General features: G+C 38.8%; 3 protein-coding genes across 3 annotated transcripts in view; 1 reads left to right on the top strand and 2 right to left on the bottom strand.

Annotated features, from left to right (window-relative positions):
• The window catches only part of mapkapk2a (MAPK activated protein kinase 2a), a 40821-nt gene extending 35877 nt beyond the window's left edge, over positions 1-4944 (top strand). The window contains exons 8-10 of the mRNA XM_031323066.2: positions 2166-2251; positions 2377-2457; positions 3126-4944. Coding sequence (XP_031178926.1) covers positions 2166-2251; positions 2377-2457; positions 3126-3275 — 317 coding nt within the window. The 3' untranslated portion in view covers positions 3276-4944. The remainder of the gene's footprint in view (positions 1-2165; positions 2252-2376; positions 2458-3125) is intronic.
• Positions 4945-10035: 5091 nt separating this feature from the next.
• il10 (interleukin 10) lies at positions 10036-12276 on the bottom strand. The gene is made up of 5 exons (XM_031323076.2): positions 11844-12276; positions 11615-11674; positions 11276-11440; positions 10611-10673; positions 10036-10489 (listed from the first exon to the last, which is right to left on the bottom strand). Exons 1-5 carry the CDS (start codon positions 12009-12011, stop codon positions 10379-10381), a joined length of 567 nt encoding a protein of 188 aa, XP_031178936.1. The 5' UTR covers positions 12012-12276; the 3' UTR covers positions 10036-10378.
• Positions 12277-21482: 9206 nt separating this feature from the next.
• Positions 21483-24500, bottom strand: il19l (interleukin 19 like). The gene is made up of 6 exons (XM_031320740.2): positions 24303-24500; positions 23730-23918; positions 23474-23536; positions 23155-23307; positions 23003-23065; positions 21483-21741 (listed from the first exon to the last, which is right to left on the bottom strand). The coding sequence occupies exons 2-6, from the start codon at positions 23892-23894 to the stop codon at positions 21649-21651; spliced, it is 537 nt and encodes a 178-aa protein (XP_031176600.1). The 5' UTR covers positions 23895-23918; positions 24303-24500; the 3' UTR covers positions 21483-21648.
• Positions 24501-26299: the final 1799 nt, after the last annotated feature.

Below are 26299 nucleotides of genomic sequence, written 5' to 3'. Positions count from 1 at the left end.
GATTATGGTGAACTTGTGTGGTGTTGTAGCAGTGCTTTGCTATTGAGAACGAGGTAGCATGCTAGTGCTAGCATGCTAACGCTACGAGCTAATGGTTGCGGTTAGCCTGCTCATTTTGGCTTGTGACCTCACAAGCCGTGCCGATTTTGAACAGCTCACCCAGAGACTGAAGGCAGGACACATTCAGAAACTGTATCTCACTCTAAACAGCATGGATGGATTTTTTTCAAAGTTTGTATGTGTGTGGAAGCACCAGAGACACAACATAACACCCCAAATCCCAGAAAAGGTGTTTTTTTCATAATATGGGCACTTTAATGACCTATATCTACTGGACCGAATAACAATGCGGATTTCGGCGCCTCATTTCGGTGCCACTGATATGTCTGCGCTTCTCTCGGATGCTCTGAAACGGACATTAAAGGCAACAGAAACATCGCTGCACGTGACGCTAGTTAACACTATACTCGACAGCAGCTAACGTTAGCCTACCGCTAGCTAGTAGCTGGATTAAACACGGTTAAAATGCTGACAGCCAACGCTAAACGGTGTAAAGTTTGACTGTATTTCACTGTAGAGGATTCAATACCGGGATGTAACAATCTGCAGCTGCTGTTGTCAGAAAAACGCAGATAGTGCGTTCAATGAAACTGGTAACCTACAGCCTTGTGGTGCATTCAAAGTTATTGTGAAATGCCCTTTTCCCATCTGGTGGTTGTTTTTGTCGTTCAACAGCAATTTACTAATGAAATAAGGCACCGGCACCGTTTTAAAAGTACCGCTTTAGCACCGGTATCGGGGGAAAAAACAAATGATACCCAACCCTATTCCTGAAGCAATTTTGAATTTAGTTCCTCAGCATATTAGGTCATATTGTTGACTGTTGTGGCCATTATTTGAACAGTGAAAATAATAATAAAAAGAGTTTTTTTTAACTTTAATGTCACTAATGCTGATTATTCATTGATTAATTTAAATTGAAACATTTCAAATACTTTAACAGCAAAAATTATGTATGCGATTAATTTAGATTAATTAATCACAGAGTATGTAATTAATTAGATTACATTTTTTAATCGATTGACAGCCCTAATTTAAATATAATAAACTGGTCAGACTTCCTGACACTTATTATGTAAATGATTATTTTGTTCATGAAGAAATGTATCCCTCCTTAAAAGTAATATGTGAAGAGAAGTTATTGGGTTGACAAACAGAGAAGCAATGTTCCTGTATTAAATTAGAAAAACCATAAAAGCCAAAAATGCCATTTCATGACAATGCGTATGTTTCCCAAGCTCCTGCAGGCACTCTTGATAAAGCATCTCACTTACATGTGACAAACAAGCTAGCTTTTTGGTCTTACCCTTCTGATCAAGAAATTGAAACTGATGCAGGTGTTTCATCTCCTATTTGCAACCGTCAGTCACATTCACTACTATTGAAAGTGATGTCTTATTTCCTGAGTAATGCAAAGCTTTTAGAAAGAAAAGAGAAGCTACTGTGATGATTTGGCATATATTGACCCAATATCTTCCTCTAACAGAGGGGTGAATGGGTGTGGAACAACAAAAGAGCTGTAATACACTACTCAAGAACCAGCGCAATCCTTACTGTCGATGTGTGCTCTTGCACATGCTCTCACAGTAGCATTACTCAGTTACGTTTTAGATTGCATCAGTCCATAAAAGGATTAACTATCTGGCTTCCTCCACCAGACCATAGTGTGCTTCAGTCCAGCCTCTTAAATCTCCCACACTTTTCTTTTCCACAGGTCACATAACCTACATTTGAAAATGGGATACTATGAACCCTGCTGCCTGCATGAGTAAATAATGTATACTGTATATCTATATATCTATATATATATATATATATATATATATATATATATATATATATATATATATATATATATATATATACACGATATGCCAGTCAGTCCAAATTCAACAAGAGTGTATAACAATGGTCTTGTTTGGCACCCTTCATACAGGGCCAAGGGCCTCTATCTGAGTTTTCTGAATGTTAGTTAATCTGTCAGCTTGTAATTGTACTCACTGTTTTGTGGTTTTAAATGTGTTACACTTACTAGACCCTTTAGATATGGCTTTTCCTTTTTATTTCCCTTCCTTTTTTAATGATGTAAATAATTGTGTTTGTAGCTAAACAACTGATTAGGACCCTCCTTAAGACTGAGCCGACGCAAAGGATGACCATCACAGAGTTCATGAATCATCCATGGATCAATGTAAGCACATGCTCTATTGTGTATTTTTTAGCTCACCTCCGTACCGTCTTTTCAACTTAATTGCTCTGGCTGACATCCCTCCAGTGAAGTAAGATTTGGATGTGTTTCTGTGTGTCTTCCTAAAGCAATCGATGGAGGTTCCCCAGACCCCACTTCACACCAGCCGGGTGCTAAAGGAGGAGAAGGACGCGTGGGAGGATGTCAAGGTTAGTTGTCTGTTTCTTTTTGCATCAAGTTTTGCTCAAGTTATGCTTGCAAAGAAAAAATGTAAAAAGACTGCTCTCTCTGTATGTGTAATGTATGCTACATTAAATAGAAAAATGTCTTGATCTGCAAGACTTTTTACCTGCCACCCACTCTAAATGTTTGATGTTTGATTGATAAAAGAATCCTTTCAATAATATCAGAAAATACCTATGATTAGCTTAATAAACTACAATGTTTACTCCATACTGTTTGGTTACTTCATTTACTGTTTGCTAGTGTTATTTAGTCTTAAAAGGACAAGGCTGGTGGTGTTTATCTTTTTTTTGTCATCACCCATTTCCCTGAAGAAGTATCAGCGGATATTGCTTATAATAACTTTATTTATGTAGCACCTTTTTAAAGCAAAGTTACAAAGTGCTTTGCAATAAAAGTTAAGTTATAACATGTTAGATATAAAACCGGATCAAATAGTTTAGATAGTTACAGTAAATGCCATCAGTTCAGAAAAAAACAAACAAATGTTCATAATGTAAAAAAGTAGCGTCACACTGGACAGAGTCATGATCTGCTTCGCTAGCTTGAAAGCAGATTGATATGACTATACAAAAACCACAGACTGTTTGGGTAAAGCAAGTGGCCTGATGAGCTTCGTTTCGTAATTTTTCAGGAGGAAATGACCAGTGCCTTGGCAACAATGAGGGTTGACTATGAGCAAATCAAGATCAAGACCATCGAGGACTCGACCAATCCACTGCTAACGAAACGGAGGAAGAAAGCCAGTAACCCCATGCAGGACCCACAGTCTGCTGCCCACTGAAAGCTGCATGCATGCATGCACATACAGACACAGGTTGTAAAAAGGAAGCAATAATTTGTCGACACGTGAGTCGCGTTGCATGGATTTTTTCAGTGTTTTATTTTTCATGGCAAATGTTTTGTAGGAGTGTTTGTTTTTATTACTCTACCATTTTAACAAACCCACCACTCTGCTCTGGCAGAGAGGATGTTGACCTCTGTTTTTACACCAGTGAAGAGATTATGAATTATAGAAAAGGAGAGAAGAGGGAATCGGTGAGATCTCTTTCCTCTCCTTTCTCAAATATCAGGTTGTGTACTCAGAGGGGCTTGGATGTTGAAATAGGACATGAAGCCTTAGAATTAGCAGCAGTAGTTCTCTTTCACCCCACAGCCCTGTTCTAGCTCTAGGCCCCAACCTGTGAATGTTAAATCAAATGGCTAAATCCCAAAAATAAAAGCAAGGGAAGGTTTCTTTTACGTACATGCAAAGTAAGCACATGTATTTTGAACTGACAAGTGGAATGTAAGGACTCTGTCCCTGACTGTTGGAATTAGCTGGAAATAGTCACTCATTTCTGGGACTTTAAGTGGGAGTGTCTGTCAGATTCAGTTTGTCTTTGTGAATGTTGAACAGAGGCCTATGCACTCACAAAGGCCGTGTGCCATTCTGACAGAGCACCTCACAAAGGCCCCTCTCTCCTACCTTAATCTACGCTTGTTTTTCAGGTACATAGTTTATAGGGCACGGAAGGACGCCACGTTTAAGAACAGAAACTGGCTCAACCTTTCTCCCACATGTAGCTCATAGGAGAGTGGGAGCTAACTGATACTGTATTTTTTCATGGATTTTATGAACATATTAGCATAGGCCTTACTGAGAGCAGATTACTTTTAACCGCTACCTACCATTTGGTTCAGGCTTTTACTAATGTAATGCTTCCCAATTTATTCCATTGCCAGATTATATTTCAGGTTAATGCTATGCAGATGTGTTTGTCAGCTTGAAGTACTGCTAGGACCTTTTCATTATTGTTGATTTCGTTTGCAAATGTGTTGGAGAAATGTCGAGCAACAATAGGCAGCGTTTGTGCGTGTCTATGGAATACATAATTCAGACAGACTGTTGGTTGCACCAGCTCAACTGTCAGGAGGCTCAGTGGGACTAATCTGGTGCAATGCCAGTGTTCTCCAACACTTCTCCTCATAAACTTCCTGTAGCATTAATAGGAAGTAGTAAGTACTTTAAGAGCTGCTCCTCATCCCAGAGCAGAATCTTTGACAATACCACCAGCAAGCTGTCATCACATGTAGACTGGGTGTGATTCCCGGTTTCTCTTCTATGTTCTTGTTAACGCAACCGGACACTTCAGCTCACTTGGGATCATGGGAAATGATTGTGTTAATTTTGTCAGTTTGGTCCACTTCAATTTGTAAAATCACATCACATTACCTGTCACATTGCACCTACAATTCTCACTGTAAAAATGTTCATTGAATGTTTGTATCAGTGTTCCTCCTGTTTTTGTTTTGTTTTTGTTTTCGTCCCTCTCAACACCTTTTTTGTAGTGGAAGCACACAGAAATGTCTCTTTTTTTTTTTTTTCTCCTGTCATTAAGTCTGTTCAATGCTCCCCCTGCCATACTTTTGTCTGCTTCAGCTTTGGATTAAAAAAAAACCTAAAACACAAACTTCTCTTATCTCCATTTCTGCATACGAAATAACTTTGTCAGTGTAAAATGGATGGATAAGATGGACGAGAACCAGAGAATTTCTAATAAGGGAAGAACTTCCACTCTCTGGATACTTCTGGCTTCTGAACTGGTTGTAGTTCCGCTCTGGTTCCACTATAGGGTGCTCACGGGCGAGTGCAGAATGAATGGTGGTCTATGGAGCTATACCCTCAAAATCCATTTTTTTTTTCTAGTAATTTGAATGTTGCATTCGAAAGGGGATGCTGAGAAAATACACACTGCTGGGTGTTAGATTTTTTTAAAGTCGTTTTTTTGTTCTAAAAAGCCTTTTAAAATGTCAATGACGTCATACACATCGTACGGCCAGAGATGCTGCTTTACGGCAAGCTCTGAGTCACTTCCTTTGTTCTCTCGAGGCATCGACAACACAGCTGACAGGTTAGGCTCTCTCTGTTAATACACGTGCTAGAAAGAGGTTTGCTAATGTTTTAAAGACCACGCCGAAATATTCACTCTGACATTCTGGTTCCGCTTCGGATGCCACCAAGCGGGATCTCTGTTCATAATCAGTCCTTCACTGACCAATCAGCATTAATTAGCAGAATGCTAATGTGTTATGGGCAACAATGACTCAACCTGTAAGAAATCAAAAGGGCATAAGTACTCATTCATTCAACTTTCAACCTATAATCCATGTTGAACTTGCAAAAACTACAATCAAATCTGAGGTTTCTCAATGACAATCGGGCGAAAGAGACAAATTTAGCCGTCTAGCGCCATAGAGCCCCATTCATTTTGCACTGGACCGCGATCACCCCCAGTGGAACTCTGGTGGAACTGCAACCAAATTCGGTACAATGGGGCTGAATAGGGAGTGGAACGGCTTTCACTAGATGGGCTTTGCTGACAGCTTGATTCAGTCTAAAATAGTGTTAACTCAAACTAAACACTGCACTGGGAACGTTAACTCAAACTAAACACTGGGAAAAGCAGGCTACAGCTAAATTAAGACTTTACTGTAATAACAATAAAGACAAGTATTGAGTGATTGTATTTTAAATGAGCACAAGTAAAGTAGAACTGACATAACAGCTGTTATATATTTTAACGGTTATTTTCAGGTTTGAGGGTCTTTTACGTGCTGTCTCAGCTAGCGGTTAGCCGAATTAGCTGTTAGCTAAACTAACGTTAGCTTTCCGGTGGAGGCTAACGGCAGACCGCTACAACTACGACTGGAAGCGTGGAACAGATCGTGCGGTGTCGTAAATCCTCGTACAACAGGATTATCATCTGCGCATGGGCGAACATCTTGCGCATGCCCAGAACGGCTCGTGCAGGCAGCACGGACCGTGTACCGACACTCTCCGTAGACGGGCTCTGACAAGAACCATAACGTCTCTTTCTATGGAAGTGTCTCCTTGATTACATTTTTTCTCCAAAGCAGTCAAGTTATTTGAATAGTTAAAACCAAGGTAGTACAACATTCTAGTTTTAATTCTTTATGCAAACACTTGCTTATGATAGCCAGCTTGTCTAGTTGTTACATGTTTGTTTTGGATTCTTGGATTCCAGATGATCATTAATCTATCAAATTTAAATATTCTCTATATTTGACCTTTGCCTCAACATTGACAGAATTTTTTTTACTCAATCACGTCTCCGACTATGACTCAGGTTGTCGGGTCGGCTTGGGATTTGTGGCTTTGACACGGAGTGCACAGACTCAACTCGTGACAAACTTGTATCATACTTGCTAGCATGAGTGACTCCTGGAATATACACATTTGCGTAGCAAAACAGTGTGGTGGCATTGAGTCAACACAGACATTTGCCAACACTGGGGTGTTTAGAGCAGCTTCCCGCTAATGCATAAGCTTATTTCTCTTCAGGTGTGAGGCAGCCATAGACACTCAGCTTCCAGCTTTGAGTGTGACGAAACCTACAGTCATCTCTCTCTCTCAGGTAAGTGAGAAAGGAGGTAAATGGGGCTTCAGGGGAGTTTCTCATGATAGTAGTCCTGTGGAGGTTCTACCCCCTTACCCCACCCACTACAAACCTCAGGGCACCAACCCACCCAGAACGCTCTTCAGAAGGGATGGATGGCACCCTTCACCATTTTGTTTTCTGACCGGTGGGAAACGCAATACGTGAAGTACATACTGTCTATGTAGCTTCTGAAGTAATCACTAAGCCACCTTAACAGTTTAACGTCATCAGAGGATTTCCATCATAAGATATTCATTTGTTCACAAATATGATTTCAAATAAAATATTTTTTTCTAGGTTTAAACTCAAATGTGCCAGTACGCCATAACTGTGTACATCCTTTTTAACAGTGTGGGGGAAATATAAAGGATCGAGAGTTCTCAGCTGATGTGGTGAGACACTGCTCAGAGTTCTTTGAAGTGGCATGCCATCCTGATTCTCACACATCCTCTGACATGAGGGTGCTGATTGACCTGCCCCAGACAAGGTAGCAGTGAGACAGCACGAAGCCTCTCCGCAAGACACCCACAGCTCGCAGTGAACATCAGACATGATCAAATGGAAAGCGGTTTCGTTGTCAGTTTTACATGTACAACAACAGTTGTAATCGTTCACATGTGCTGGAAATCAGTTTTTACTGTCAGGGTACATGTGGTAACTGGTTGCTTGATTTTCTTTGTCTTTTTCAAGTGTAATGTACGGATATCTTAGAAGAACAGACTGTGGTATTGTCCTGTGCTATAGAAAGCGTGTCACTTTGCATAAAAAGCAGCATCAGCATATTTGGAACAATCTTGTACATCAGGTGTAAACAGAAATCTCAAACATGAGCTTTCATGATTCAAAATAATGATTAAGAACGGATGTCTTTGACAACTTTTGCAATGTTTTCCTGTTCTGCTCGTGGATGTTTTTATTGGCACATGTATCTTTACTATTTCCAAATAGACTTTTCTAAATCAAGTGTGCTCACAACTGTTGGAATAAACAAACATTTTAGGTCACCAACTCTAAGGAGACACATCTATGGAGACAGAAACTTTTTTTCATGTTCACTCTTTTAAAGAAATCTTATAAACATACACATCATACACATTATACTAAGGCTCAGAGGAGAGGGAGAGTTAAGCTGCCATTATGAACTTGGAGGACCGAATAGCTTTGGAAACCTCACCCTTACACCTTTCCAAAGTTGGATTAGAGAGGGAGGAGGGAGGAGGCTAGCCTGGCTCCGCCCTCCTACGTACTTCCGTTCAATTGTAGTAGGAGTCTGGTAGGACCAGGCTAGGGGGAGGCTGCGTACGAACACTTCTGTAACTCTTAAAACTGACCAACATTCACACCCTCTTCATGACGTGGTTGGTCACCTGTGCAGTGGTGAGACAGGAACCAGGGTTTGAACTTCTCTCTATAGCTCTATTTTTTCTTTCTTGACATAACCATTTCTGTCCCTTTTCATGTGAACAACCGAGTTCAACATTATGAATGCCTTCTAGGAGAGACTGTATAAAAATGTGCTGCCATTTCCTTTCATTGAAACGTTATAGCGTCTCCCCCCTCTCAATGACAGATGGCTCAAGGGGAAGGAAATTATACGTGGTGGGAGAGCAGATGAGGCTGTTTCCGCTTTTTCTCTTTCCAAAATTAGGTTTCTCTATTCATTTTGGGTTGAACCATTCATCAGCTCTTTGTTAGAAATATAAAGTTGGCTGTTTTGTCTCTATTTTGCCTTTTATTATTTTGGGTATTGGAAGAATATTGAGTCGGCGGAGCGTCCAAAATATTTGTAATGATGTGGATGGCCTTTCTTTTTTTTATAAATTAAATTATAAGATTTAGCACCTCATCCCAGTATTTTTATATAGTCCCTAATAATGATTTGCTGAGCATTTGGAGTCTTTCGAAGTAGGCCTAACTAAGTTTAATAATGTAAGGCAGTGGGGTTTGAACCCAGGACTTTCTTGTGGGGTTTTGGGATATCTTAACTGTTGAGGTGAAAGTGGTGTGCCATGGTAGATCTATATTATAGATATTAAAAGTAAAACAATTTTAACCTTTAATTATGATCATTCAAAACAGTGATTCTGCAGTTTTGCATCAAAGTCCCTACAGTGTGTAAGAGCCCATAACTGATGGTCTCCATTTTTACACTTTTTATACATTGCTCTCTGTACAGACACATCCAGTCATTACATAACAGCCAGACATGATCTAAACCAGCAGGTTAACAGCCATGCAATTCAAAATGTAAACACTGATTTTAGGGAGACAGAAGTCTGAACCTACACTTTAAGAACTTTTAAAAGAATGAACACAACACTGATTACAATGATTTTAAGGAAACCCCTATTAATAGTGTAAAAATAAAACTGGTCATGCTTTATCAGACAATTGTTATGAATGATATCTTTGCATAAGGTACTGTCATCGCTGGAATGATACTATCCAGATCATCCTATGTTGACTAAGCAAGTGACATAAAATGTCATAGAGTAGTTTCAGTTCAGGGGCCTGAGTCAAGTCAGGAATCTCATGTCACTTCGCAGTCAATGCCCGTACGTACATTCAAATGTTATTACAGGGGCATCTTTTAGCACCCTTACTGTTAATATTTTATTGCTCAGGTAGAAATGCATTATAGTACAGCTGATGAATTAAACCCTGCAGTTACCCCCTCTGGCTCTGTAACTGTGATGAAGTTGACATAATAAAAATGCAAAAGATTTTTATGCAGGGGAGCTCTATTTCACCCTATGTGCTACTTCTGTTTTATGATATGTCTGTGTGAGTGAGATTGCTTTTGTGTGTGTGTTTTTTGTGTGTGCATCAACTGTGCAACTGTGCATATGCCATGAGGGTGAGGCTGGCTAGTTACAGTTACGGTAAGTTACAAACAGGGCTGCTGCTGGTAAGTGATGTATATGGGTCACGTTTGAGGTTAGTGCATCAGCATGTTGAGTTTACACTCTAAGTGGTTCCCCACATATAGACAGCAGAACTGCAGGATGTTATGTTTTCAGCACTCTACCCATTACACATTCTTAATAGATTGCACAATAGCAGCTCTATCATCTTGTCAAATAAAATCAAATGAGTCATTCATTATCAACAAGTCATTTATTCATCTACAACAATTCAATATTGGTCTTCATAAATTAAAAAAAAACATACATATTATATATGATATAAAATATATAATAAATATCACAGCTTCATAAGTGACAGTTTTAGTTGTAACTTCATATGTAGGACTCAATATGGTCTTAAAACAGAAACTTGTCCTCAGGACAAAACCAGAAGTCTCAGAATTACTAAGACATCAGTTCAGCAGGCTACAACATGTGGCAACACTACCACTGAAAATAACGGATTCATTGCAAAAGAGTGCAAGGGTCAAGGCTGTGTTTTCTTTTTCCTGAGATGAATGGTTAGGGTCAGCAGGTCTTTAAACAGCGGCCATTCTGTGTCTTTGCCGTTTAGAAGCCAGATAGGTCTCGATGTAGTTAAACAGCAGATCAAGCTCGCTCATGGCCTTATATGGACCTTTACTCTCCATCTGTGGACAAACACATGGTTCTGTTTATTAAAATGATCTGTTGAAATACAGGCATGAACACATGCAAACTGTATTTGAAAAAACATATTTTCACAATTAAAGATGAAATGTCGACACTCACCTGAGTGTAAGTAGAGTTGAGGTTTTCAATGTCAAACTGTTTCTTGCAGGAAAAGTAATTTCTCTATAGGAGGAACAATGAAAAAGATGATGTTACCACAGGGGCTCCCAACTTTCATTTGACAGTCAAGCCCTGAATTCAACCAACACCACCCAGCACACAGAAGAAGCAACTTTGATGAGTAGCAGCAAACCATTCATCCTCTTCCCCTTTTGCAAGAATTGGATGATGCACAGTTATGCACGCTGCTGCAGTTGAGGAATCACTGACTAATGCAATATTATGTATGCCCTGTCCTGTGTGAGCCCCTCTTCCCCTTTCTGTCATGGTTACCCATTTGCCTCAATAGTGTGAGGAATATTTGGAAGGTTTTGGGATGAAGTCCAAACCCAGAAGGCGGTTTCGATGGTTTTGCTGTCAGACATGGGCTAGACTAGACTAATCGCATGTAGACATAGGCTATCCCTGAAACTTATGTTGGAAGATCTACTTTAAACTTGGAGGTCCATTTTAATTCTGTTCCTCACTCCTCCTACATTCTGCTGCGAAATGGGCACTGAATGCTATAAACACTACACTACATCGGAGCTTTCGGCAGCGCTCACCCGGTGCGTATTTACATCTCTATTCTCCTGTAGTACTAAACACGTGTGTCAGCTACTCACACATTTGGTGACATCTGTCTTGAGGTCGTTAAAGATCTGATGTATGGACTCCATGTAAGGCTTTAAGTCATTGGTCTCCTCCGTCACTCCGGCCATGGCTGTCGGCAGAACCGTGCTCAGATAAAACTCCAGTATGCTGTTCATGGCGTGGCAGGCAAACGGGCTCTAAAGAGGGAAGGAAAGCACCAATCTGGTTATGCGACGTCGTTTAACTCTTTACTGGCGTGCACCATGTTCGTCTTGTCGAATAATTTTAGGCTTTTTCTGATTATACTTTAAACACAGTGAATTTGTTATGACTAGGAATGAACTTCGTGTAGAGTTAAAAGAGGAACTTACTTTAAAAGAGTCCTCGACGCTCTGGTCTAGCAGCGCTGTGTCCAAGTCATCGTTTGCTTCCTGCAGACAGAAGAAAAAGCTTGATCTCAGTGCCAGTGCCAGCAGAGGCAGACAGACAGAGGTGAGCAAGTGCAGCATCACCTGGAGACTGACAGGACTACATGGCCACATGTATCCGAATGATGCTGCATTAACTGTCAAGGTGCTGTAATGTTGTGCTTTTACTCACATAGAAATCTCTGATTTGTGAATAGTCCTCTCTGAGCTTCTTTAGCCTGCCAGGGAAGGCCTCCACGAAACGACAGCATTGGTTATTGCAAGTGATGGGAGAACAGCAGGCAGTGCTGAAGAAAGCCAAGAGAACCAGGACGGACAGGAGGAGAGACCGAGGAGTCATGCTGGACACGCTGATGGATCTTCTAGAGGCAGAGAAGAGAAGAGTGAGCCCTCAGGAGGAAAGATGCTGCTGGCTCAGTGGACGTAAGACGTTTTTGACTTCTGAGAGACAAAATCTTCTTAGTAGTATCTTGATGAAGAGCTCAGAAGAGAAAGGTGCATATATATTTTGGCTCATCTCTTGTCTGTATTTATAGCCAAAATTGGGACAGATAGGGAGGAGACTGACTGGAAGACAAACGGTTAAACATGCTTCATACATGAGGGGAAATTTTCTTTTTCAGAATCTTACATTACATATGGGTTACTCCTCCCATGAGATAGGCTGGTGATAGATCTCAAGATCTTGAACTCTCAAGGAAAAAAAATGTGACATAGCACGTTTTGGAATTTTGACATGACATATTTTTCTCTTTTATCATTATGTTTTTAATATTATTATATATACTATTTATTATAATTATAATACTACTACTACTACTACTAATAATAATAATAATAATAATAATTATTATTATTATTATTATTATTATTATTATTATTATTATTATTATTATTATTATTATTATGTGTTTTTGATGTTACTCTTATTATCAGTGTAGTGTAGTATGACAATATCAATCCCATATACAATACAGTAACATTGCCTTTGTCTGCTAAATTAGCACAGAAATCATAAATCATTGTTATAGGTGCAAAAAATAGTGTTTAAAATGGCATCAAATGTAAATCACATTATATTATTCCATGCACTCACAAGAACAGAGGAAATAGTGCCATTCAGGTGGAAATGATAAGCTGTGGTTTGTATTTGATGACGCTGTGGATTCCCTCTATATGTCAGACGTGTAATAAGACTGAAGACACGTGACATCATCATCTTTGCTTTTTGCTTATGTGATTGAGGTCATGGCATTCTTTCTCTTTGGGGAGGTTTACATATTCATAGGCAAATATGTATAGTGTCTTTATAAAAGGAGAAACTACATAGAGAAGTGTTTCGGGACTCTTAGTTGTGGCAGCGTAAGGGGTGTTTTCCCATCAGTACTTTTTGTCTTGTATGGAATGCCCATTTATCCACAATTAACGTCTCTCTTTGGTCCAATTTACACTTTGTTTGTTGGGCAACACTGGTATTTTGAAAAGTGTTGTCAGCTAAATCATTACTAGTGTGTATCTGTGCATAGTGAAGGCTTCACAATCTGTGCAAATAAAATTCAGGATGATTTGTCAGTTCAAGTTAAAGTTCATTTACCGCATAAAGTGTCTGTCATGCTGAAGATAACACAGTGTGCTTTTCCAAAAAGTAAAATAAATAAAAACAAATGCCTGGTACAACACAGACAAATGTGGATAAACCGTGCACCAATACAAGAATTAGAAGTTTGATAAAAAATGTTTTTCAGTTTGTTCTTAAAAGGCCCTAAAGTATGGAAGATTTTAAATGCCTAAATTAAAACAAATAAATACATATATAACATTCATTGTAATATACATTCATGCATTTACAGTGTCATAATCAAATAAAAAAGATATGTTAAAAGAGCAATTGTTTAGCTTTTTGTCTTTGATAACAGAATTATTGTTTTTATTGAATTTTCCATGTCACAATATAATAAAATCACGACACAGAAAACAAAGAGTAGAGTAGGGTAGCCAAGAAATGTAATCTGTGAATGCCTGAACACCTTGTTACACTGACTTCCACGGCAAGCCATAGTGCAGAGGTGTATTGCATTCCAGTGTTGTCCAGAAGAAAGCATTATAGACAGTTTTTTTCAGTTTTGCATGTCCATAGTGTTTCCATTTCAAAAATGAAAATGCTCCCTCTGTGCTGCACTCTGCTGGACAACATGAACCTCTTCTCTTTGTTTTCTGTGTGATTTGATTTTCAAGTAACAATGGAAAAACGATTAATTCAATTACTAAAGACAATAATCTATATATATTATCCTTTTTACAAAACATTTAATTTGATTATGTGGCCGGGCCATAACAAGGCCTAATTTAGCTAGGAACTTTGAATTGCAATGACCCTTTCACTTCGCATTAAAAAGAAACCAACTAGCAACGTGATATCATGACTTCGCGTAAACATACACGCCCACTTTCTTAAGCCAAGTGGCGTGTTATCTGCACGCATTTTGAGCACCGTATACAGCAGATGGGTTGGGTTTAGGAAAAGAAAAACAGGGTTGGCTTTAGTAATAGAAGAAAGCGACGGTTGAGTTTAGGAAACGTGACATGCGGGACATGAAGGAAACTTGACACGCGGGACACGATCCCCGGTCTCCTGAGTGAAAGTCCTGTGTTTGACCAATCCGCCACCCCAACCAACCTCCCTACGCGGATTTTTGCCCTTTCATACTACTCGCTACGGCGTAAATTCACACGCAATCGCAGGGTAATGTAAGTCGTGGAGGCCAAACGGCGTTGATAAACACGCTAAAAAGCGAGTATGTGTCTTAATAACACGCCAATAATGGCATACAAATTGGCGTGTCATACATACGCCACTTCATGAAGATTAGTCTGAAACCAGAAACCAAATAAATCCCACAGATTTAATAAAGATACACTTGCCCTTCAAATAAAAGCAGAGAAAAGGTCTTCCCCCAAGAATACATTTAGTATTAAATATTTTTGAACATATTTTGTGACTGTTTTAACTATTTAAAATTGGCAATAATTTATTTTAAATCTGTCATATTAAAAACATGATAAAAATACTATATCCACACACACACACACAATTAAAAAAAGGGGAATTTATGAAATAATGAGCATTATTTCTTTGTTTGATTTGTTTTTAATTAGGCATTATAAATAGTATATAGTTCTGTGCATGTGTTACCTACAGTAACACATATCATTCAAAGATGTTAGTCAACATGAATGTGAAATAGTCTTTTGCCAACTCTGAATTTCAAAAGTTGTAAAAGCGTAGTGGATGTTGAACCAATATTTCAAGTGTTTTGAAGTAGTTTTGCTAATATATAATTCCTAAAGCAGCCAAAACATATGGAATGCAAAGAATGTCAAGCAGCAAATATAGGCCTACCTCATACATTTAAAGATGCTATATATGTACATATTGTATATACTATACATATGTGAAATTAGGTTGAGTCAGCAGTACTCAGTTTATGGGAAACCCCTCTGACTTTGGCACTAACTGTGTGTGTGTGTGTGTGTGTGTGTGTGTGTGTGTGTGTGTGTGTGTGTTTGTGTGCGTGCGTGCATGCATGTCTGCATTTAGCTGTGTGATTTTATGACTGTGTGGTTGCAATTGCATTTGAGATGCTTCTGCCAGGTCTGCTGGGATTTCAGTTGTGGCATTGTTTATGTGCATGTGAGAGAGATTTTGAATCCGCTATTAAGTCATATAGTTTTTGTTCATAAAGTAACTCAATTTTAGCAGTTAGTCAGAGCTCTTCTTTCCTGCACACAACTCATAATCAAACCCAATTACCAGATGTGACAAGAGCAACTGCTGATAAAACCAATGTCATGCACGATCATCAAGGTCAGGGTACTAAAGTATAACCCTTTTTTCGTTTTAAACCAGAAACGAAAAAAGGAAAAAACGGGTTGATGTTTCGTTTTTGTTTCAAACCAAAAACGGAAAAACAAAACTATGAGCTCCGTTTTGTCATTTTTCCAATGTCCATACAAATTAAAAATGAACTGGAAAACTGCTCGTTTTTCGACTGTTGTTTTTTTGTTATTCATGTTTCTGTTTTAACCCAAGAGCGAGAATACGGGCTCATTTTTATAATGTGCATAATCATTGAAAATCTGATGGAACACAGGTCTCGTTTATAATGTTATTTTGGTCTTACGTGTTAAGTCAAAAGTTGACTAAAACCAATGCGCTCTGGACAGGAAGTAACATTAACATAACATGTCAAAATAAAAGTATGAGAGCTGTAATAACTGCCAGAAGAACGAGGAACTTTATGAAAACATTGTTTGCCTGTAGCTTGTCAGATTAGGCTAAAGTTAGCTATTTAGGGTTATATAAAGTATTTAATTATTTAATAATAATTTTAAAATCACATCAAATCTACATTCATCTAATATTAGCCTATGTGTAATGGCAGTTATTGACTAGTTACTCTAATCTTACACCAGCCAGTAAAAAGGCATCTAACACTGTGTTGTCTTCGGGTTAAATGTGTCATGTTTTCAAACGAAACATCGACCCGTTTTTTCCTTCTTTCGTTTTTTGTTTTAAACGAAAAACTGATTATACTTTAGTACCCTGACCCATCAAGATCTTTAGACAGCTGTTAACAGAATTGGGGTGTCATGAAAGTATATTTCATGACGTGCGTAGCAATGTGTGAAGTATTACCAATCGTATCATGAGATATTCATCAGTCACAAGTTGTTTCCCTGGTTTCAGAAAAGTCTGTAGCACCAAAGAAAGCCACATTAATTTAGCTATGTCTCTTAAGCTCTATTTGCATTTCTTTCTTGTTTTACCATTATCACCAAGGTGACAAAAAAGAATAAACTGAAAAATAAATGAGTGAGATTCACTGAATGGCACCACAGCTTTGCAAAGCATAGGAATCAAAGACTATGAGTCAAGTGGGTGTGCGATTTTTCTATTTTTGCTCTCTCTGTGTTTGCTTTTTTGATGTGGTAATATTGAAACTAATTTATAATCCTGTGAGTTAGAAAATGTGTTAAACCTTTGGAGGCTTCATATCAGCAAGTTAATGTTCACTCAAACCAGAGGTACAATAAGAAGCTAGTGATATTTCTTGCACTGCTTATTCTGATCAAACAGTTTTCTTCAGTCAGCTCCATGTCCTGTTCACTCTGCCTCCTCAGCATTGGGCCAAAGCTGAATCAGTTAAATCTTATCTTTCATGTTTCACTTTGTCGATCACTGAGTGTCAGCAGAACGATGTCTGCTCTGGAGATGTGTCAGTGTGTCTCTTTGTTCTCTCTAGTCTTGTCAGTTTCTGATGTTGTCACTAACTGCTGCTCAGGATCTGCAGTCAGCAATACTGCGGCACATTACCTGAAACCTGACTGCTGATATCATATCCAGTTGATTCAGCTTAGTTGATTATGCTTTTGCATTTTTACACCTTATATATGCACCACATTTTCTTTATTTGTGTGTGCATATTGATTGTCTGCATAGTCTACTTGCACCTTTAGAGGAAATCTATCTGTCTTTACAAATAGATTCACCACATTTCTCTTTCACTTTCACATCTGTCGTCTATTTGACTGCGGATGTGTGTTTGTGTGTGTGTGTGTGTGTGTGGAGCATTGAATCCTTCAGACGTCTGTTTCTGTTATTGTTTATGTCAAGTGGTTGTTGAAATGCGGACATAAATAATAGTAGTAAGAGTGTGTGCTAGTGTTTTAGAGTTGTCTCAATACGCCTACAAAGAAAAGGGATACTATGAGAAATATATATGAGGTAACAACAGGGTGACAGCATCTTGTCCAACCACTCACACATTCACATTCATTAATGGGTGTTGTTTTGACAGCTAATATGTAGGAGGGCAGAGGCCCATTATTAAGGATTGTGCAGAACGGAAAATACTTGAAGTCTCATGTATGACCTACAGAGACCCCTCTGGATTTCAGATGAATTCTTTAGTCATTGAGACTTCCTCTCAGTTCACCCGTCATGGTGAATGTGAGCTGTCGTGTAGTTGGCATGTCACCCACTTCACCCTGTGGATCTGAACAACCGTGTGTCTGTGGTAGATCTTTCAATGGAACTGTGCTAATAAGCGGGCACATATAAATCATTCAAATGTGAACTTGAATAAATACTAAAAAAAGATGCAAACTTCCTCTGAAACCTTATCATTTCCACAGAGCTGAGCAAGCAACATGAGATGAAAATATTGCTGTAACCTGAAACCTTAAGTAGCCCTGTCCTTCTGCTGAGCAAGCATCTATTTGGGAGATGAAACTTTCCCACTGAACGCAAAGTTCAGTTTCACCTGGACATTGTCAGTAATGTAAGATTAAAGTAGCGCAAGCAGTTTTTCCGGTTCAATCAGTGATTGATATACTCCAGTGTGATGCTTCCAAAAGTATGACACCTAATTCTCCATACTGTATTAGGGTGGAAGTGCGTAAGCACATGCATGCGTATGGCCATTCGCATATGTACCTGTGAGGGTGTTAACCGCACTTATGTAAGCACTGCTCATTGTGATGGCTCATATTTTCCCATGGCGTTCAAACATCTGAGTGCTGAATTAGTGAAAGTAAAAATAACAGTTTCTAAATGCAATTTGAATGATGAATCACAGTTTCATTGACTCTTATTTACGTTAATTTGGTTATGGGCTACCAATACTCAGATGTCAAGCAAGATAGACCGGGGTGGGTATAAAGAAGTGAAAAGAGGAGATATAACCCTTGTGGTCAATCACCATCATGCTGCTGCTGTTGCTGATGGTGACGACGATGTTGGCTATGTTACACCTGCTCACCTGTAGTGGATAAAACACTGTATTTTCACTGATCGCCACTAGAAGGCAATAATGAAGAGCTATCATCACTTGTGCTGCACTCATGTTTACTTGCGGTAGACATCTTGAAAACCAGTCATGACGTTCGACTAGACTAGTAAACATGAACGCGACTGTCTTTATAATCTATCTTTTTAATAAACTATCTGCACACTTACAACGTTGACAATGCTTCGGTTCACATTTAGGGACCCTAATTATGCTAACGTTAAAGTTTGGTGATGTTTCGAGCCTTTTTAGTGGTATTAAATAGCGTTTTAATTTGAGTGTCCCCATGCCCTACATACTAGCATTTTAAGATAACCAGTGGTCCGCGGTAGCTTCATTAAAGCTCCAAACTCATTCGATTAGCATGAAAACATGTCCCAGAGAGCGACAGAGTAGGTACACAACAGTTAATAACCCCTAGGTTCGTTTTGCGCCGGAATTGTCCTTTAATTGTGTAAAGTTTTATTGTGGTAGGAGTAAAGGAAAAAACTAAGCCTATACGGGTATATTTTGGGTAGCCTATATTCGATTAGTGTATAGCTCATTTGCATATTCAAATTAATTTTCAAAGAAACTTGTAATACTATTTTTTTTTACTTTTCATGGATACTTTCATTGTGTAAAGTTTAATTTTGATAGGAGTAAAGGAAAAAAATAGCCCCATTGGGGTGTATTGTTGTCTGGCCTTACTGGCACACATCTCGGATTGATGAGAATTAAACATATTTCCTCAACTAGGATTTCTTAGGACCTTTAGTATGTTGTTCTGGACACCTTATAGAAATGATCTATGCTGAAAAAAATTATTTTACAATTAGTTCTATTTTTGGCTCCAAAATGAGTTACTTTGCCTGGACTAAAAGGGCACTAAAATTACTGGTCCTGACCACCTCCTCTGTGATCTGTTCTGTTGTTTGGACCAGTTGAGTGATCTGTGGAGTGTTTGTTTGTATTTATTTTTAATACAACTTTTCACGTTTCTCACTGTGTTAGCAGAACCGCTTAATGTGAAAAGCCATAATCGTTTGTCTATCCAATGTTATTGATCACTATTATTAAATTCATTATGAAATTGGCAGCATATTATTGGATAAAAATACGGCTTCTTCTCAAAGTATTAATGACCTCCAGACAACTGTTTTCTTACTACATATTCATATAATCTACAAGAAGTAGAATAAGTTGTAGGACACTGTGAGCCCTAAATAAAATTCTGAAAGATGTGGTGGCTGTGTGTGCAGGTTATTTGAGCTATTATTAAGTGATACCTAAAATACACACATTTTGCACAAGAAATGTCATAAATTAGACATCAAAAGTCAATATCTTAGCTTAAAATCAACTAAATTATCTTTACAGAAGTGAAATGAAATTGCTTCTGGGGTTTCCTTACCCCACTCCTTAGCACCCTCTCCAGTCCACTGTGAGAATGTTTGTGAGTGGTTATTCTTTATATTCTTTCTATTATAACTATACACCATGATCGTTCTGTGTCTCCTCTCCATAGTGACAGTGCAGCACAGAGTAGAGCATATTTATTAAAACAACACGTCTGTTTTGAATTAAAGCACATTAAATTGTTAAATAACAAATGTACACATTTATGTACATTATTGCTGGAGTAACCTGTTAGGGGGCCTCAGGGCAGCCCCCACCTACCGCCCTCCATGCAATGACCCTGGGGGACTTTTGTGACACTCAATTTTTGGGGCTCCAGGGCTGCTGCCCATTCTTCTCTGCTGAGACGAGGCGAAGTTGCTGAACACTGTCTCAACGTAGAAATAAAGCACAAGAGGCAGGAAAAAGCATGTCTGACCATCCTGATAGAGACAAATACAGGTCAGATTACACGTACAGCAGCTTGAACACACCATACTGTTTATTAAATGAGCTGTTAGAAGCTTTATGATCTTTAAACCAATCACAATAGTAATGGAAGGCGCTAAGTGCCGGACAGAGCCACGGTGCCGCTGCCAAATAGCCTTGGAAAGGAAATTGTTTTGGTGGAAAACGTTCAAAAGTTGTTTTAGTTGTGCAACAGAAAACTCAGATTGGACAGATAGTCTAGCTAGCTGTCTGGATTTACCCTGCAGAGATCTGAGGAGCAGTTAACCGTAGTCCTCATAAATCGAACAGAGTTTAAAAATCCAACACAAAGAAAGCGTAAGGTAACGGACATCCGGCCGAAAAGAGTGACATCCGGCGGAATTTCCGGCGGCTTCGGAGCAATCCCAGAAGTGGAACATTGTGGATATAGACTAGTACAAGCATAATGTCTAGGTGGGCACACTATATAGTTGAGCCGAACTGTGAAACTTTCCCCCTGTAATTTTACATTATTCTTTAAGATGTGGTGGGCTTGAACACAGTTTCAAGGTCCCTGACACTTACCTGAGTTTTTGATGTGAAACGTTTTTTTTGCAGGATTGAAAACTGATGTTACCACATGGGCTACCAACTATCATTTGATTATGATAAGCACAGGTTTTGAGACTAACAACTACAGTAGGCTTAATAGGCAAAGGTCCTTGGTCCTCAGGATTTGTGTGCAGTCTCAGAGGCAGAGTTAAGGGCAACAAAAACAAGGTGAGCAAGCAGCAGCATGCTGTCTCGTTGCCGTTGCGTATAATAAGATACCAGTCACAGGGGGCATTTTTTCTACAGAATGAGTAATTTGATCTTTAATACTTGTAAGTACATTTTGCTGATAATACTTATGTAATTTTACAGAGCATAGCAGACATCAAGTCTTTGTGTTGAAAGGAAACACTCAAAGTCAGTAGGTAAAAGTATTTTTTTTATTGAAATTTAAATTAAACCATTGTTAAAGTTAAAATGTTTACTCTGCTAACAGTACAGTTGAAGCACACATACTTAATGATAAATATGAATACATATACACTTATGTCAATATATATATAATATATATATATCATAAATATTGTATAAAAACAGTTCACATGTTAGTGGATGAAATAATTATTAAATTAATTCAAGTACAAAATAGAGAAATGTACATTAGCTTCTGCTTACAAGTAATGTCAAGTCAGAAGTTACATATTTGATGTTAGCTTGGAGACTGCAGGCACTTTGGGATTGCAGAGTTGATTTTGCTGAGTTTCTGACTGATCAAGTGTGTGTTTTCTGGCCGAGTTCCTCCAGCCACTCCAGCACAGTGTCCAGTTCTCCCATGGCCTTCTGTGCCGCCTGGTTTGTTTCTAACTGCTCAATGGAAAGAAATGAAAAAAAACAACAGAGAGAACAGTAGATTTAATGATGGGCATTTCTGTATAGAACTTGCAAACGAGCGAAGCATGGCAGTTGGTCAGGGAAATGGCACATCCTAAGGAAAGCTCATTGTGGGACTGGCTCTAGTGGCTGTAATTCTGCACCAAGGCTCAATTTCGGGAAAGAGATACAGTATTAGGGGACCACTAAGGCCTATATAAAAGCATCCAAAAAGCAGCATGTCATAGGACCTTTAACCTCTGTAATGTGTTAGAAAGCTGCACACATCTTCTGTGTTAGTGGGTCAAAATTGACCTGTTATTAACCTCGGCCCAAAATACTAAAAAAAACAATTATTATCATCCAATTCAAGTAAATACACCCATGCTAAAGTTGTCTAAAAAGAGGAATAAAAAAAGGACACAAATTTTCTTTGTGAATGAATAATGTATCGTAAATAAATAAATGTTCTTCCTTAAAATACAGGGGGCATAAGTAAGTACCCCCCTATGTTAAATTCCCATAGAGGTAGGCAGATTTTTATTTTTAAAGGCCAGTTATTTCATGGATCCAGGATACTATGCATCCTGATAAAGTTCCCTTGGCCTTTGGAATTAAAATAGCCCCACATCATCACATACCCTTCACCATATCTAGAGATTGGCATGGGCTACTTTCCATAAGATCATCTCTCAATGCAAATCAAACCAGTTATTAGGCTAACTGAAATAAAACCATGCCAATCTCTAGGTATGGTGAAGGGGATGTGATGATGTGGGGCTATTTTTATTCCAAAGGCCAACGGAATTTTATCAGGATGCATAGTATCCTGGATCCATGAAATAACTGGCCTTTACAAATAAAAATCTGCCTGCCTCTATAGGAATTTAACATAGGGGTGTACTGACTTATGCCCCCTGTATTTTAAGGAAGAACATTTATTTATTCACACAGAAAATTGGTGTCCTTAAAGGTTGGATTTTTCCAATTTCTTTTAATTAAGGCATTAAGATCAATTTCCAAAAGATTATTTTTTATTCCTCTTTTTAGTCAACTTTAGCATGGGTGTATTCACTTATGCTGAGCACTGTATCAGAAAATGGGTCAAATCTGACACATATTCAACTATTCTAAATAGAATATGTGTGAATTGGACACCAACTGTATCCCATAAAGCTACTGAAAACCAACTAAAATATCATTTGAAAAAGTTAAATTGCCCCCTCATCAGTCGACTGTGTGAACGTCTACATACCTTGATAAACTCAGCATGCAGGGAGTCAACTGTTCTCTGTGTGCCCTCTCCACAGTGGCAATGCTGCACAGAACAAAGCACAATTATTAATACAAGTTATTGGCATTTATAATTAAATAACTAACAACTAAGTTATTGAACAGCTAACTTACACATGTATGTATATCTCTTCTGAGGCTGACAAAAGCGTTGGCCAGAGCGCTGGAGCAGCGTTGCTGCTGTGGCTGAGAAGAGGCGTAGTTGCCGAACACTCTCTCAACGTAGAAACGCAGCACAAGACGCAGGAAACAGCACTTTTGACCGTCCTGATAGAGACACATAAAGGTCAGATTACAGCAGCTCTCACACATTCATGTTACGTACTCATACACTGTTTATAAAGCCTTTATCATTTAGAGCAGAGAAATATTCAGAATCTGAACAGGAAATTAGGGTAGAAAGAATTCCAGCACTACATGGTAAAAGACTCACCTGAACATGCTTCATCAGTGATTTGTCCAGAAGTTTCACTCCGATCTCACTGTCTCCTTCTATCTATAACGTAAAGACCACAGAGAACAAGTGAGAATCTCTCTCTGCTTAAAGGTGGTTGCTGTGAACAGTTTCTGATGTTTGTGTGGTAAAGTGATTGACTGTGTCTGCATGTTATGGTGGATGCTGCATTTGTTGAGTGCTGTTGATTTTGATTGAGACAATGGTTGGAAGAGTGTGTGTGCAATAAACTCACCACATTTGATCGTATGTCAGTGTAATATTTGCGCAGTTCATGTGTGTGAACATTGACAGAGCAGCTGTCCAAGTTCAGGGTTCGGCTCTCCACATGTTCACTCAGACAGCTTATCAGGAGGAGCAGGCAGAGAGAGCAGCCAAGCAGCATCTTCATCATCAGCATCGTTGTGGTTGTCGGGTGGAAGAGCTAACAGAAACATTTTGTTTGTTAAATAGAGAACAACATTCAGAAGCTGGATCCAGCAAATGCTTGGGGGTTTGCTTATAAAAATGACTTAATCGATGGATAGAACTGTTTTTTTTCTGTTAATAAACTAATATTTCACAGTATAGCATTTAAAGCATATAATATCCTTCAAAAGTGACATGACATTTGCATATCATTTCTAATCGTACTTTCTTTTCTTGTTTCAAAATCTAAGTTAATCTAAGGGTACTATCACACAACGCCATATGCTAGCACCACCTCAATTCAATTTATTTATAGTGTCAAATCACAACAGAATTTATCTCAGGACACTTTTTAGATAGAGTAGGTCTAGACCACACTCACACCTGTGTTTAGACTCACCTGTGTGTATTACTCAGAGGAAGAGTCCTGGTAGTGATGTGCCTCTGTGTCTCCATGCTGTCTCCTCTTATAGTGGCGTTAGGGGGATTTTTACCGTGCATTGCACAGCTTGCACAGACACACACACACTCATGCACCTCCACATGTACACGCACACAAATTGGTTTACAGGAGGAGGAAGTATGTTGCAATTAAAGGAACTGATGTCTCAATACCTGATTGAAAGAAAGGAAAATAAATAATGATTAAAGATTTCCTCCTCCTTGATGGGATGAGAAACACCTTCGCTGTCAGTGATGTAATTATTTAATGAGCCATTTATTAAATTCTCAGTGTCGTCATACCTCTGCAGTGAATAATTTATTCACCCGTGTGTTCCTCGTTATATAGTACTCATTTCATTATTGGGCTAATGATCTTTTAAAATGTGTTGCTCTATTCTTTTAGGATGAAAGATGGGTGTGTTTTGCACCAATATCAATTTGTTTTTATGATACGTTCAGCTATTTACTGGAACTAAAACCTCCTTTAGAACAGACATATCCCCTCGAGGAGCAATCTCACCAGGCATTGACATCACTCCTGTCAGACTAGTCCTGATCGGAATCACCTACCGTTCCTGCTCACCTGCTTACCTGCCGGTTTAACTTTTAATAGCTGCTGAAAATGCAATGCAGTGGAAAGAATCATGAACATGGGAAGTCCAATGCAAAACAGGAATATCCTATGTTCATGGAAATAATATACATACTAGCAATATAAATAAGGAAGTGAAAAATTCCAGATTCAATACTGCTGTGCATCCGTCAGTGTACGTAGTAAAAATAGCTGCCGGCACTTCCCAGCTCAGGAATGCTTAGTGCTTGTTTCTAACCGCTAGAGGTCATCACAAAGCTTCATGAATATGAAAAAAGTCTCTGAATCTGTGGCACTGCTTCAGCTGCTGGTGAATATATCATCTACTGGTCTAAGATATTTTACTGTCTCAAAAGTTACTTTACGCATATATGAACATATTAATTTAACACAAATCATCATAGGTCACTTTTTTAAACACATGGAGTGGTCTTGTGAACAAACAAAAGTTTACATTTAGTGTTTCTCACCAAAACACATTGAGTGTTTTCTTGAACGCATTAACCTCCTTTGAAACTGAGCCGATTTGTTTTTTAAATTTTCAAATTGTGATGATCAATTGTGTTTACATTCATGTTTACTGTCTAGTACTATAGGTAAAAACAAAAACTCTCATTCACTCATCCCCATTGTGCGAGCTGGTGCATAGTGCAGCAACAAAGTCCCTCCACCTTCTGTCTTTGGCCAATTTCTCAATGGTCCCCCAGCTCTGTTGGTGGTGGTGGACTGGAATCGTTCTGCGCTATTTCATTTTTGGCCACCCTTTCCTTCTTTTGCCTTCTGGTTTCCAGTGTAATGCGACCATTGGGATTGGTTTGATGTCCTTTTTGAGCACACGGCCAATCCAGGTCCACCTGCGTCTCTTGTCTAATTGATGATGGTGTGTCTTTTAGTTGGATGATTTTAAGAATGTTATTATTCGAGATGGTCTTTGGCTGGAATATAGATATATTTCAATCAGGAGAGACTTTGTTGCAGATATACAAAGATTTATTGTACATGTGCATAATAAGAAATGTAAAGAGTCTTTGGGGATTAGACTCCATCATTAAAAATATTTTAAAGGGGTAGAGAAGCCAGACATATTCCCCCCGATGGAGCCTAGACACTGGTGATGGTGGAGAGGGAACCCGGAGACCGAGCGAAGGACCTGTCTGCCGGAAAGGGATTCAGGTTGCAGTAGTTGACGATGCCCGGAGGTGGAATGGGAGGAGGAGTGTTGCACATCTGCCTGAAAAGACAGCTGATAGCAAGGAGAGAAGTCATTTAAAGCAGGAAGTCATGCTGTGTTTGGATCATGAATTTCGTGGCCAATTCTGGTTGGTTTACTGAAAAGTGAATGCCTCTTAACAGCTGAATAG

The sequence above is a fragment of the Sander lucioperca genome, chromosome 6 (assembly GCF_008315115.2).
Source record: "Sander lucioperca isolate FBNREF2018 chromosome 6, SLUC_FBN_1.2, whole genome shotgun sequence".
Classification (NCBI taxonomy): Eukaryota; Metazoa; Chordata; class Actinopteri; order Perciformes; family Percidae; genus Sander; species Sander lucioperca.
This window is presented reverse-complemented; position numbering and strand designations above follow the sequence as displayed.